The 14,709-nt window shown below is 41.5% G+C and overlaps 1 protein-coding gene across 7 annotated transcripts in view; it reads right to left on the reverse strand.

Moving 5' to 3' along the window:
• Window positions 1-14,709, reverse strand: part of TPK1 (thiamin pyrophosphokinase 1) — a 2,318,051-nt gene that overhangs the window by 2,080,837 nt on the left and 222,505 nt on the right. The window contains exon 1 of one of the 7 annotated variants that reach the window (XM_069648304.1): window positions 8,503-8,609. The exons of 5 other annotated variants lie outside the window; for them this stretch is intronic. In XM_069648304.1, coding sequence (XP_069504405.1) covers window positions 8,503-8,531 — 29 coding nt within the window. In that variant the 5' untranslated portion in view covers window positions 8,532-8,609. Of the gene's footprint in view, window positions 1-8,502; window positions 8,610-14,709 lie in introns of those variants that run through there. One more of the 7 variants, XM_069648299.1, reaches the window with a different exon arrangement.

Here is a 14,709-nt window from a genome sequence, read left to right on the forward strand (position 1 = left end):
CTACTAAAAAAAACGTCTCTAGACCCAAGCATACCTACGAACTTCCGACCTATTACTACAGTACCATTTCTGCTTAAGATACTGGACCGTGCAGCTTACCTGCAGATCCAAAACTACCTTGAATCAAACAATCTGTTAGGTCTCCAACAATCCGGATTTCGGCCCAGACATGGGACCGAAACGGCTCTATTAGACCTAAAAACTCAGATCGAAGTACTGAAGGACAAGGGCAAACTAGCAATGCTATTACTCCTCGACCTTTCCGCCGCATTTGATTTGGTTAACCACCAGATCCTTTGCAGGCACCTCCACTCTGCTGCCAACTTCTCACCCTCAGCACCGGCCTGGATCAAATCCTTCTTCAGCAACAGGTCCATGAGGGTCTTTGCACCTTCCGCTGCCGCAGATCCCGCCCCTATTCATTGCGGCGTACCTCAGGGCTCTTGCGTGTCACCTACACTGTACAATATCTTTACGAAACCACTCTTTGATGTGCTTGATTATCTGGGTGTCTCCTACACCAACTATGCGGATGACACCCAGATACTCATTCCCATTTCAGGTGACTATCTTGCTGACACCAAGGCCCTCAATGACGTCTACCTGGTCATCCAAGCTTGGATGGCCCAGCACCAGCTATGTCTGAACGACGATAAGACAGAGCTCCTTATCCTGGGTACCTCACAACGCCTGAGTAACTCGGGCCATCTTATCAGTCGTTCACCATAGACGGCAACTCCATACGAGTCTCGAAGACACCAAAACACTAGGCTTCTACCTGGACTCCACCCTATCCTTGTCGAGACAAACTAATGCAGTCAGGTCTGCCTCTGCCTACACGTGCAAACTCATCTCAGCTTGCAGACCATTCCTCACCACCCACAATAGCGTCACACTTGCGAGAACACTTATCATGGCTAAAATTGATTACTGCAGTGCTCTATACCTAGGCACCAGCCAAGAGAACCTATCCAAACTCTAAACCACCCAGAACAATGCTATTCGAGCGGCCCTCAACATCCCTCGCAACCACCACATCTCAGAAGCCAGAACTAGCCTAAAGTGGTTACCTGTGAAGCAGAGAATTTCCCTTAAAACCCTTGCCCTCACGCACAAATGCCTAGCCAACAAGGCCCCGATCTATCTCTGCAGTCGGCTTTCGCGCCACTCCACTGCCCGACCACTAAGAACTGCACAGACTCATTGCCTAACAATCTCTAGGTTTAAGCTTCAAAAAGCTGGAGGCACTAGCTTCCCTGTCCTAGCCTCTAAACTATGGAACACCCTCCCCGCTACTATCAGAGCCGAAGACTCCTTCAACACCTTCATGACTAAAACCAAATCTTGGCTCTTTGACTAGCAATAGACATGTTTGACATCTGTCCTACTTACTCAGCCCGCTTGTCCCCTGACACCATTTCTGGCCTGCTACCTATGCCAACTATTTTAGCTCACCCTGGGATCCTAGGGGCACTGTAACCATGTAATATATATGTATAATAACATATATATTGTAATATATGTAATTAGTAAGATTGTTATTATGCTAGTATTCTTAAACCTCTGAATGTAATCTATTCTCCTGTATGTATGTTCTTTTCTTGCAACCCTGTACAAATTGTGCCTTGATGCCCCCGGGCCTGATGGTTTGCGCGTTATAAATAAACAAATACAAATACAAATACACGCTAAGAAAGCACAGGTATTTAAGCGCATTATAAATACGCAACTAAGACAAACAACTACGCAACTAAAACAAACAATTCCTGTAACAGCGCCTCGATGCCCGCGGGCTGTGTGAGCGCTTTAAAAATGCAAAATAAAAGTACTGGGATCATCATATGGATGAGGATGTTCCACGAGAAAGCAAAGACCACATTTCAAGCTTTTCTTTGTGGAATGTTAGTTTATTGACGTTCAATGGCCAGTGGCACTAGCCATTGAGCTTTTTTATTATTAATAGGGGTCATTTTGATTCTTGGATATCGTTGCGAACAAGTCACAATATACTAAGGAATCTTCTACATCTCACTTGAACCGCTCCACCTGTTTGTGCACTATTTAGCTTGTTTAATCAGCCCTAGGCTTAATTCCAGAGACAAGAAGTCATCCAGGTGGGGATGAAATATTCTTTTAAATCTTAAATAGCATGTAGAATCCAGAGTTATTGGTTCTATTTTCACAAGAAAATTACCTTCGTCCCTGACGATACAGTTATTTTCATTCCCTCCTTTTACTAATGTTGTGATCGCACTCTATAATTGCTTCGCCTGATCAGAATGCATGGGTTGGCATAAACCTTAATTTGCTAGCCATTGCCTTTATTGGCAATGAAATGCCCTCAATCATTTAAAGACATCATGTTCCAGTATGGACAAGTTATTTCATCCATGTATGATCTTGCAATTTTTAAGGGTGTGCAATCCTGAGCTTTTTTTCCTTTTGCTAGGCAAAATAGTGGTGGTTTCCTCTCTCAAAAAGTCAGTCAAAATGCTTGATGGTAAAATGTATATTTCACATATGCGTGCTTTGCTGGTCTCATTTGTGAGAAACCAAGGGGTGTCTCACCCGCTAGCCCTCAGGGACTTGTCATCCAGGTGGCCAGGAAATGGCCATCACTTTTGGATCCAGTTTGTTGGGGTGTACCAGTGCGGGATGATCACCTGGGTGAGAGGTCTTCAGGGAGTGGGGGGTGAGGCAGCCGATGGTGAGACGCGGTATTTCCCCTTATTTTGTTTATCTAACCCATCCTATTTTTAGGATTCTCTGAGGTCCCAACATCCCCCACCCATTCCTACACAAACACTGGGCCGAGGAAGAGGGTGACAGAGTAACAACACTAACTTTCACACATCGTACTGGACATGTCCCGCTAATCGGGTCAGGCAAAGTCAGGCACTTGACTTTAACTGCATACACCTGATAGCAATTAGCTCTCCTCAGACGAATAAAAGACAGAACCCAAAAACACACTGAGCAAGGTGGAACATGAGTACGAGCAGAACTTCCGGGGCGAAGGCAAACCTACTGGAGCAGAGGGACAGACCAAGGGACGAGAGCAGTGGGTCGAAAACCCAAAGAGGGCCCTACTGGAGATCGTGGCCTCTGACAGGCCGCGAAAGACACGTGTAGAAGGCCAGCTCTCACATCAGTAGGCAGCATTGTGTTTCAAGGACGCAAGCAACCCCCCCCGGGTGAACGGCAGAGTTGGGGGGGTGGGCGAGGTCAAGCTTGTTGTACTAACCTTGACTCGTGAATTAGAAATTGTAAATCCAAGAAAGAAACACACACAGCCAGTGAGTTGGCAAGCGCCCTGAGAGACTTGTGTGTGTTAAAGTTTAAGTAGCAACATTATATCGCAAGTGAAGTCTGCATGCTTGTGGGTGAGACACGAAGAAAGGCAGACCTGTGAATGAACTTTGAAGTAAGGACAGCTGTGAAATCAGCGAAACTAAGTAACGCAGTGGTCTGGTGAAAGGCAGTAGCCCACTCGAATGTCTCTGTGAAAGGTACATTGTTTGAAGTGATAAAACAAATGAACAGCAAAAGTGAAGTAAGCAAGATTGACTCATAGAGAAGAGGAGAGTGAAATTTAAACCGTGAACCTTAAGTCAAAGTGGTCCTTTGGTGGTCTGTAAACAAAGCCACGCACATTCAAAAGTCTTCGACATCCGAAAGTGATCCGAGTCCGACAGAGGGAGACCCAAAGAATAATAAGCTGGGGTAAGGAGCCCCCTTGCAGGTTTATGTTGAACTTTGTTGTGAAGGGTCTGAGCCCGACAGAGGGCGACCTACATGAACTTTGTTGTGAAGGATTTACGTGAACTTTTTTAAACATTATTTGGAAGGCAGGAAAAGAGACTAACGTGGAAGGCCAGGCGGGCATCGACCCACGTTGTGGAACGGTTGTGTTGAAAGCCGAGCCAGAGTGTGTCATCCTGCCTACTGGGAGAGCCTTACTCTGTGATGTCTAATGTGGGTAGGAAAGCTGGTTCTACCACATTTATTCTTTTGTACACCGATTTTTCCTTTCCATACATTTCTCCTTTATATACATTTTGTACAAGAGATAGAGCAGGCATTAGGTTTTATTAGCATACGCCATTTTTATTTGACAGAGTTTTGTTTATCATTTGATGGTCGAGACTTCAACCATCTTAGTTATAGGGCAAAGTAGTCGTTTTTCCAGCCCCAACAACTTCAATAAAGCTTTTCGAAATTGTACCCATTGTGTCAGTGTCATACTTGTGATACCATGACTCCCCTACATACTGTACTGACACCAGCAGCTGAAATGTGATTTGGGATCATGGCAGCTACAGAGTAACATGAGGCTCCCTAAAAATGAATGCTGGAACCCATTTCACTCCAACAACCAATGGGAAATACTGATACCCTTGTTCAGAATATCTTTAACTACTTAACTTAATCTGTCTTGTGGCAGAGCTTTGGCGAATTATAAAAATAAAGCTCTAACTGGTTTGATATAGTGCCAGAGGAAGTAGTACAGTTAAAACTGCTAAAACCCAATCTGATGATGTGTATTATTTCCACTTGGTGTCTACTGGACCTGCAGGGGAAGAGACATGTATATATTGCATAGGTCGTTTCATTCGCTAGTTATGATGGACCTTGCTCAGCATGCTCTTTGCTTTCTACTGGGAAGCTTTGACACCTTTCCCACTAGAGAAGGACATTCCTCATTTTGAGTTTGCATGAGAGCTCAGAGCTTCAAGGGGGCCTCTACAATACAATGGGGTAAGTCATCCAGGGAGATCATCACAGTAGTTGTTTTGATCTGAGGCAGACAGGGAGTAAGGACGCAGGGTAGTGTAGCTGGAGAGGTCTTGCACAGTGGGAAAGGGGCTGGTCAGCTTTCTTTTGCCCTACTTCCTTACTCCTTTTCCTACAGGCAGGTTGTGCAAGACCACCCCAATTAACTGGAGGCTGCTTGAAGGGTATAGATTGGACTTCCTAAAATCACTGGAAAACAACAAAAAGAAAAGGGATCACAAATCTTTGCAAGATGACAAGCAACCTAATCTGAGGTCTTGATTTGAGCAGCCAGTTGATCAAATAAGGTAAGATATGTACATTCTTGCTCCACAGGTGGAACTGTTACCACTACCAGCACTCTGGTGAACACTGCCAGGACCAAAGTCGACGAATCTTGTGAACTCTCTTTTTGCATGGATGACCACATAACATATTCACACTTATGGTCCAGTGACACCAACCAACTCCCTTCGTAGAGGGCCGGAAGGCTCCCCATTGAGTATGAATACTCTGGCAACATACTCCCAGATGACCTGGGATGGCTTTGGGGTGCAATTGCCTGCACCTTTGGCAATTTTAAGACCAGTTTGAATCCTATGTTTGCTGTCCACCCCTCATGAAGCCAATTTCTCATAGAGTGCAAGTTCTTTCTACCAAAGTTTTTTAATTCTTCGCCATGACACATTTATATCACTTTGGTCATTTCCCCATAAAGTATATTACCTTTTTGGTTGTTTGGATGGGAATTAGATTAATGGACTTGGTTATTTGCTGTGGTGTATTTTCTGAATAGACTGCTGCGATTGTTATATCCTCTCTATACATTGTCCGAACAAGAAAATCAACACATCCAATGCTCTTATCTTATATGTGGAATGGAGACTGAAATTGCTGCAGTTAAGGATAGTGATATATTCAAAAACATTGTAGGTTTTCCCAGATAGGTTATTATCAGATGATCAATGTATGTGGCCAACACTAAGAGGCCGATTTCGATGACGAAGAGATGCAGTTGGTACTTGGAATTACTGTGAGAATGTGTCAGTGACTTCCTTGATGTTTGACTTCCAAAGGCAACCATAGCTGCAATATGAGGATCAGTAACGTCTTTCCCACATCTAACAATTTTTAGCGACCAATGAGTGTGTGTTATCTGCTACCACGTTTGTGTAGTGAACTGTTGGTGCAGAATGAACAGAACAGATTTCAACACTTTCAGTCATTATTTGTGTAGCAAAGGTGTCTGAGGCAAGGCGAAGTAGGTGTTTGAGATCAGAATGATTATTCCCTGATACAAAAGTGTGTTGGTGAAAATGTGCAGCATTTTGTGATTTGTGGTGTTATCTGCCACTATTTGGGGAGATTTGGTGGCGTTTGGGGTTTTTCTCAAATGTTTTCAGCTCTATCGTGTTGTGGTGAGATTGTACAGCAAATTCAGCAATTGGTGCTTTATTTTTCTCTACCACTTGGATTCCTACCCCTTCTCGCACCTCTACATCTGCACCCACAGAGTATTATGGAATGGGTATGGACAGTGCCCACCACAGGTCAGCAGCCATAGTTAAGATAAAAGCCAAGGAGATATAAATAGGTAACCAGTGATAATATTGCCAGAAAAAATAAAGATGTAATAATCAAGTGTTCAATATTCAACTAAATACTGTAATATCAAAAAAATAATTTAAGCGACAATGCAATTATATATATGTATATGGTTTTTGGTGAATTTAAATGTCCTTTATTTTAAAGTTCTTATAATTATTTGAGTACTATTGCTATTACTATAGTTCCCATTTTAAACCACTAGAAGCCGTTGCACAAGTTTTATTTAATGTTTTATTTAATGTAGTTCACTTTTCATCCACTGGAGGTTTTTGCGCTTGTTTTCGTTCCGGTATCTCGCACCTGCCATTTTCAATCATTTGGGTTTCCGGAGGCTGTTCTAGGTGAAGACGCTTCCATTAATCATGGCCTTGGATTTTTTTTGTCGAACTAGGATTTTTGCACTTTTTCAGATGGATTTTTTTCCAGTATTCTTTAGTTTTTAAGAATATTTTTAAGGGACACCGTATTTGGAATGCTGGTTTTTATTAGGATTACTTTTTGGAATTTAGATTTTTTTCGAGACAGTTGGATTGGATTTTTTCATTGTTTTGGAAATGTTTTTTCGGCACACTGTATTTGGATCTTTGGATTACATGTTGGAGCTTGGATTGAATGACATTTTTGCATTTTGTTGCATTAGATTTATTAGATTTTGATATGCTTTCGCTGCATACTTTGTTTGGATCGATGGATTACATTTGGGGACTTGACTCCCATTTATTTGGGATTTTGGATCGATTTTACAGGATATGGCTCTTGGATTGGTGGATTGCTTCTTGGGAATCAGTAAAAAACAACTTTTCAAAACGGTGCAACACATGGACGGATGTTAACAATGTGAAGTTTGGTAAGTTTAATATGTTATTATTTTATTCCTTAACAAGTGTATTTGCTAAATTTTGTAATGTCTATTAATGGGCACGTTTTAATATTTTAAGTTAAATGCAATACTCTGCATATTAGTTTAAATACATTCCATTTGGGGATTCCCCTTCTGACAGAGCTTTTAATTCTGCTATTTTCTTTAGAATTTTTAATTTGGATGCCATTTGCAAATGTATGTGTTATGTCTCATGAAGAACCTTTGCATTAGTAAACATGGTTCAGGTTCCTTCCGTGCCGATGGCAGCAATATTAATTTATTCTGCAATATAACTGTCTACTCCATTGCATGCATCGGGAAGCTCTGAAAATAATACCTCTTATTTCATCACTATTTTTTGTTGTAGATATTTGCGTAACGGGAAAATCACATATAACCTATAGATATATATAGTGTATGCATACACTGCCAAACACACCCCCTTCATCACAACCCTAATCAATGCCTCATTTGAAACTAGCACTGTCCCAACTAACCTCAAAGATGCGTGGGTGTTACCATTACTGAAAAAACCTACCTTAGACCGCAACATCCTGACAAACTACCGCCCTATAACAGTACCTTTCCTCCTTAAAATATTGGACAGAGCAGCTTATCTGCAAATCCAAAACCATCTGGAAACTAATAACCTCCTAGGTCTTCGCAATCTGGCTTCTGTTCAGGGCATGGCACTGAATCATCCCTCCTGGACTTAAAAATACAAATGGATGAGATCAAAGATAACAGCAATTTAGCACTCCTGCTCCTGCTAGACCCATCAGCAGCCTTTGACTTAGTCAACCACAACATACTAGGCAAACATCTCTCCTCGGCTGCACACTTCTTAACCAAAGCTATACACTGGATACAGTCCTTCCCAACAGAACTAGGAGGGTCTTCTCACCTACCGCAGCAGCACTTCCAGCCCCAGTCACCTGGGTAGTTCCTCAAGGATCCTGCGTGTCCTCTACACTCTAATATTTTCACCAAACCTCTATTTGACCATTATCAATGACTTGGGTGTCACCTACACTAAGTATGCAGACGACAACCATATCCTTAAATTTACCAAACCATCCAGGATGGCCCAACATGGCCTTTGTTTAAATGATGAAAAAACTTTATTACTACTTATTGGCTCACAAAACCGTTGAAACAAATTATTCAACTCCTTCAAATCCTTCGCCATCGGTGGCATCAACCATCCATGTCTCCATGGAAGTAAAAACATTGGTCATTTACCTTGATTCAGCTCTCACCTTAACCAGACCAGTCCATGCCATGGCATCTGCAGCAGCTTACACTTCAAAGCTCATCAATGCCTGTATACATTTCCGGTCATCTTGACAGCTGTATTACACTGGCTAGAGATCTTCTCTTATCCAGATTAGACTACTGCAATGCCCTTGCAGGTACGAATAGCTGCAATATCAAAAAACTGCAGGTAATTCAAATGAATGCTCCAAGAGCAGCCCTTAACATCTCAAAACATAAACACATCACCATGAGGAGACAGAATGCCCACTGGTTGCCGGTCCACAATCAAATCCGATTCAAAACCCCCTCCTTGACATACAATTGTTTACCCAACTCAGCCCCCAAGTACTTATCCAACACATTTTCCCCAAAACAATCCAACAGAATCAAGCACTCAACTCACTCGCATTTGCTCATCATTACCAGATTCAAACTACAGAAAACGGGGCAGTAGTTTCCCAGTGGTAGCTGCCAAACATGGGAACGCTCTGCCAGCCTCATTAAGATCGGAATCTTCCTTTTGGTCCTTCCGCAAAAGCCTGAAAACATATCTTTTCACAAAAGAGCTGTTAAAGTAACTCTCTACCGCAACTCCACCCAAAACATCTACCCTCCCAGTAACGTTAATTGGATGCATGACTCTGAACAGAACTGTTAACCTTTACCTTGTTATACATATATGTATGTACTGTATGCTTTTCCTTCAAGAACCAGCGCGCAGATGCCTCAGAGCTTGGTGCACCTGACAAGGTGTGGTGATGCTAAACAAACAGGATGTGTCTACAATGTTGTTTCTCCAGGGCCTCCTGAAAAGCGATCTTGTAGACAGTACAATATGTACATCTATTCCTCAGTGTGTTAGGCATATTACAGCACTATCCTTTTTTTCCAATGGGAACTTTTAAAGGACTCTAACCATGGGAAATGGAATGTCTGTCAGAGTTCTGCAAAATCCAGCATCAGATTACTGGCAAGATGTTTAAACTAATACCGTTTCACTACATTTCCCAAGACCCCTGCACACACAGCCTGTGTATGTAAACAGCACAATCTACGCCAATGCAGGATTCCCTAATGTAGTAGGCACCACAGACTGCGTACATGTCAGGCTTGTCTACCTCGTGGGAGGGAACATGCATTCCAGAACCGAAAATCGACATACTCTATGAAAGAACAGGCCATGTTCAGTGAAACTTGCAATCACCCACTGGTATGACGCCTTTCCTGGCTCAGCACACGCCTCCTACATGTAATAGCAGCATTTTTTGCGTGCTCTCCTCACTGCCACACTAGAGAAATTGGCTTCTAGGGGAGTACATTTAAATATATATTATGATGAAATGTATTTTAACTTTATATGAATGTATACAAATTGTACTTATTTAAGTTATAGATGCATATATGTATAGGTAAATCTATTAATAGTATGCATAGATACATATTTAAACGTTATCAAAATGTAGTTATTTTTGTAAATATTTACTATACATTCATGCATACTGTTGTTGTAGGACAACATACTTACTGTGGGCTATGTTCTGACTGATCAAATATAATAATGTCCACATGCACCTGGTAGTGTTGATGCAGTTTTTCATGGGAAGTTTGTGGTGCACAGCTCTTTCAAGAGTGCCCAGTTATAGAAATGAGCTTTGGTGACAGAGGCAGTTTGTTAATCTTTGTTCACTTTTTACAAGCTGCATCTCCTTAAGCATAGCCAACAAATTATCGGCATGAAGGGTTATACAATTATTCTTAGTGGCAGTTGTAGGTATGTGGATCAACCAATGTAATGTTTGCATGTATCTGCATTGCTGCTTGGCTTTTCAGCAGTTGTTCTGTATTCTCAGCAGTGAGGGTTACATTCTTGTGAAACCTTTCTCTATCAGACAGACTGAGGGACACACCTCCCCATAACCAATGAAGTCATCAATGACCCTCCCACTCTGCTTGTGGGAAGTATGATTCCTGCAGTATCGTTCACCTCTACCAAGACAAGGGCTCTGTTTTCAAGGACAATGGTGTTGTCGTTTGTGGTTTCCATATAGTAATATTGCAGTTACTTTTTGTCTGTAAAAGACTGTCACTGGTTTCAGCGAGTATCTTCCATATTTCCTTTGTATTGTCAATGCTAGTCTCACCAAGGTTAATGCACGCTTTTTTAGGTGTAGAGACCAGCTCTGCTCCACTTGCGATTGGTTTAGCTCAATACCTAGATATGTCATTTCTTTAACTTCGTCCAGTTTTTTTTCCGTCTAAGTATATCTTGAGGAGTGAGCATTGTTTGGTGGTGCAGTATCCCAATGACATGACTTTCGATTTGTTGGAGTTGATCTTCATGTCATTTTCCTTGACATAATTGTTGAGAGCATCCAAGCTGTTTTGCAGTCCCACCTTTGTTTTGTCTATAAGGACAATGTCATCTGCGTATAGTATATACGGGACGTGTACGGTTTTCAGTTTCGGTGAGTTGTTTGCAGTAGTTGATATATTTTTAGATATGTCAAGCAAGTAGAATTTGAAAAGGATGGTGGCCAAAGGGCATCATTGATTTAGTCCGTTGTGAGTTTTTATAGCTGTTGATAATGTGCCATCTTTTGTCAGACGAATCCATATTGTTGCATCACTGTATAGAACTTTGATTTGGGCTAGCAATTCGTTTGGGCATTTTTCTTGTTCCAGTTCCCCCACAGTGTGCTTCTATTGACGCTATCGAAAGCCATTTGTAGGTCGACAAAGACGGCATGTACATTTGTCTTATTTCTAAATGTTTCTTGTTTTAGTACATTCAGTATGAACAAGTTTATGTTTGTGCCCACATTGTTTGAAAAACCAGTCTGTCTAAGGTCTTGCTTGTGGTGGGTTTTGGTCCACTTGTTCAGTCTTTTGACTAAGGGAACCAGCATCTCTAGCGGACGGTAGTTTGCTGGGAGTTTTCAATCGCCTTTTTTAAATACTGGAACTATGATCGCTGTTTTCCAGGTGTTGGGAATATACCGTTTTTTGGTTATTAGGCTGAATATTTGTAGGCATAGTTTTGCCCAAGCTTCTGGTTGTTTTTTGATCATTTTGTTGCTTAAACCATCTGGCCCTGGGGGTCTAGAGATGTTAAATGTTTTGACTTCCTTGTAATCCCATTGGTTATACCGAGGTTTCTTTTACTGAAGTGTGTTTTTTTGTCATTTCCTGTAGGGCTGGTGTGTTTGTATAATATGCTGAAGTGTTGGATCCAGCCTTTTTCCGTCACGTCTGTAATCAATCGGTTTCGTGATGTATGATTTGGATTTAGAAGTGTCCACAAGTCCCTGGAGTTTCTCTTGTTCATTGCATGGACCATCACTTCTGCGTCATTTTGTGTGATCATTGCTTTCATTGTTTTGAGATGATTGCTGAATCATTTTGATTTTTTTTATAGTATCAATCTAGTTACGTTTTCTTTGCTGTCCTTGTTTGTTTTCTTGATTCTTTCTTAGCATTTGCTATTTCCTCATGGTATGCGTGATAATGGGTGTCTCTGTTTTCTGTTTTTTTTATGTAAACTGAGCCAATTACGATACTTTTGTTTAAGTTTGTGTATTTCATTTGCAGTGTGTTGGTTTCTGGACTTACTTTGCCTCTTAATAAATTTTTTCAAAGTTCTTTTCCGTTCGACTATCAGTTCATCGTATACATGCCTTTTTGAGATTGTTGGTTTGTTATCTCCTAATTTCTGGACAGTTCTGAACTCTTTTAGTACAGGAAGATAATATATGCTGTTAGACTCCTCTTGCGTTTGCATGTGGACGATCAAAGTTTTAAAATTTGGATTCAACCTCGGACGTTTCTCAGGTTTTATTCTTGGGGTGTTTCTTCCTGGATTTACTGATAGTGAAAGTGAGTTTCCGTAAATTGCTCTTGTGTTGTTACAAATACTTTTACATGTAAGTTTCAAAATATTATGGTCGCTTGCAGATGTTTTAATCACTTCTAAGGTTTTGTTTATGTGTGACATATTTGACAAGATACATATGTAATCTAGGATTTCTGTTGAGTATGGGCCTTTCCAAGTTGGTCTGGCAGGGACGTCACCTTGTAACATTCCATTTAAGATTACACAATCTCTTGATTGGATCAAATTCCTCAATCAATAGCCTCGTTTTTGTTTGTTTGTGGCTGCCACAAGATCTTGTTCTATGGGTTGATTGACGGAGTTCAGACAAGAGCAGTTTAGGTCACCCAGGATCACAAACATCGGGTTGTACCATTTTGCCATGTGTTTGTCTATTAATGCTGCTACATCTTCAGGCAGTGTAGCATTCAGTGGTATTAACGGGTTCCAATAAACGTTCAATATTTTCAGTACTCGCTGGCTTGCTATTGGCACTTAGTCCAGTTTTAAAACCACCAATTGAATATATGGAGTTGGGTTTTGGGTGTGAGCCACAGTCCAATTCTGGTTGTGTTTATAGCCACCAAATGGCCCGATTTGGGCCTTCCTTTTTTACCTTTTTGGGGAGGGTTTAGTAATACTTCGTATCATTCCAAGATCGGGATTTCAGATAACCGCGTTTCTTGCAGACACAAGAGGTTAGGCTTCGTTTTTTGTAGTTCACCTTTTCTGAATAAATGAATAAACCCTCTTGTATTCCAACTCACCAGCGACCACACCTCCCCATCACTTTCTTTTAAACGTTATTGCATTTGCATTTTTTCCGCTACCAAGTTAGCCAGCCACTTCCATTTTTTACTCTCGCCTTCAGGTTCCCTGTTTGGATTCCTTGTGTTTTGTGGGGATCCTCCGGGTCTTGTGTTGGTCCTTGACTTTGGCCCCTTACTCATGTTTTTAGGTGTTTCTATTCTCGCCGAGTTTCTTCTTTCTCCTGTGTGGGTTTTGTCTTGTTTTTTCGACATCATGTAGTTGTTTTCACATAGATCAAAACCCATTGGTCGTAAGTGATGGGCCTCTGCCAACAATAGTTGTTTTACCAACTTTGAGACTTTGTGTAGCAACACCTTGTCGGTTCGAGTCTCTTCTGGAAGCTCCACTATAGCGATGTCTTTGGAAGTAATTAGTCTTAGTGCTGGGATATGGTGTAAAAGCCTTACCACGTTTGATCTGTTAAGGATCAAACTGTTTTTGTAGTATAACATCCTTTCCAGTATTAGATCTTCCGGCTGGTCAAGGCGTTTACCTTTGTCTTCTTCGGACTGTCTATTTTTATAGCCATTGTTGGAGGACTGATTTCTGGCCTCTGACCTAATCGAGACTGTTCACAGGCTCCTCTCCCTTTGAGGGATCCCCATTCATAGAGGCAAAGTTACTAGACCTCTCTCCAAAGTCTGGTCTTAATCTCTCTCGGTTGAGTGGTTGCGCTATGCTTGTATTTCATCCGGGTTTGTCCTATGGGTTTTGTGGCGGGGACTTTAGGGGCAGACACTTGTGCACTCGGCGCATTGTTGAATTTTATTCACTCAAAGTTTTGGTCCTCTTGATTTATTGCAAGTTCGTCCATTTCCTGCACGTCCCCCTCTTCTTCTTCGTCCGGACTGCTGATGTCGTTCTCATCAAATATGTGGTCAATCTCTTGGTCAAAGTCTTTGTCGTTTTCAGTGAGTTCCTCCTCCTCGTGATCTGAAATGGAATAGGTCGACATATCCATTAGATCTGGGCCTTCCTCGTCTGATAGCTCTACTATCTCTATTGTTATTTCTCTCGGCCCTTTCTTCTCGATGGTCTTGATCACCACACAACCGTTTTTATTTGCTCTTTTTGTTCTTTAGGGAGGGTGAGCTGCTTAAAAAAAACTTGACTCTTATTAGAGTTTTGATTGACGAATTGAGATTGATTCTTTGACTTTTTTTCCTTTGGTTTCTCCTTAATGGTGTTATTCTTTTGTGTGGTTTGTTCCGCCTTTTTTTCCCTTTTCTGTGACGTTGTCTGTTCTTTTTCTTCCTTGGCACTATTCTTTTTAAAGATTTCACAGATTTTCACTTCACCTGTTGGACGAGTTTCCTCAGACTCATTTAGCGTGTCGGGGACTGTGTCCTCTGGGTTTGAATTTATTTGTGGTGCCTTCCTTTGGTGGATTTTTGGGAGTTTTTTTGCTCTCCTTGGTTGGTTTGTCTTTCACCAAGTTAAGCCTCTCTTGATCCAGCATCTTTGGTTCTCTGCGTTCCTCAGTCACTTGATTTTGTTCTTTGTCTGCTGTATCTTTTTTATAAGTTAGGGT

Source organism: Ambystoma mexicanum, chromosome 2q, assembly GCF_040938575.1.
Source record: "Ambystoma mexicanum isolate Mex_15411 chromosome 2q, UKY_AmexF1_1, whole genome shotgun sequence".
In the NCBI taxonomy this organism is placed as follows: domain Eukaryota; kingdom Metazoa; phylum Chordata; class Amphibia; order Caudata; family Ambystomatidae; genus Ambystoma; species Ambystoma mexicanum.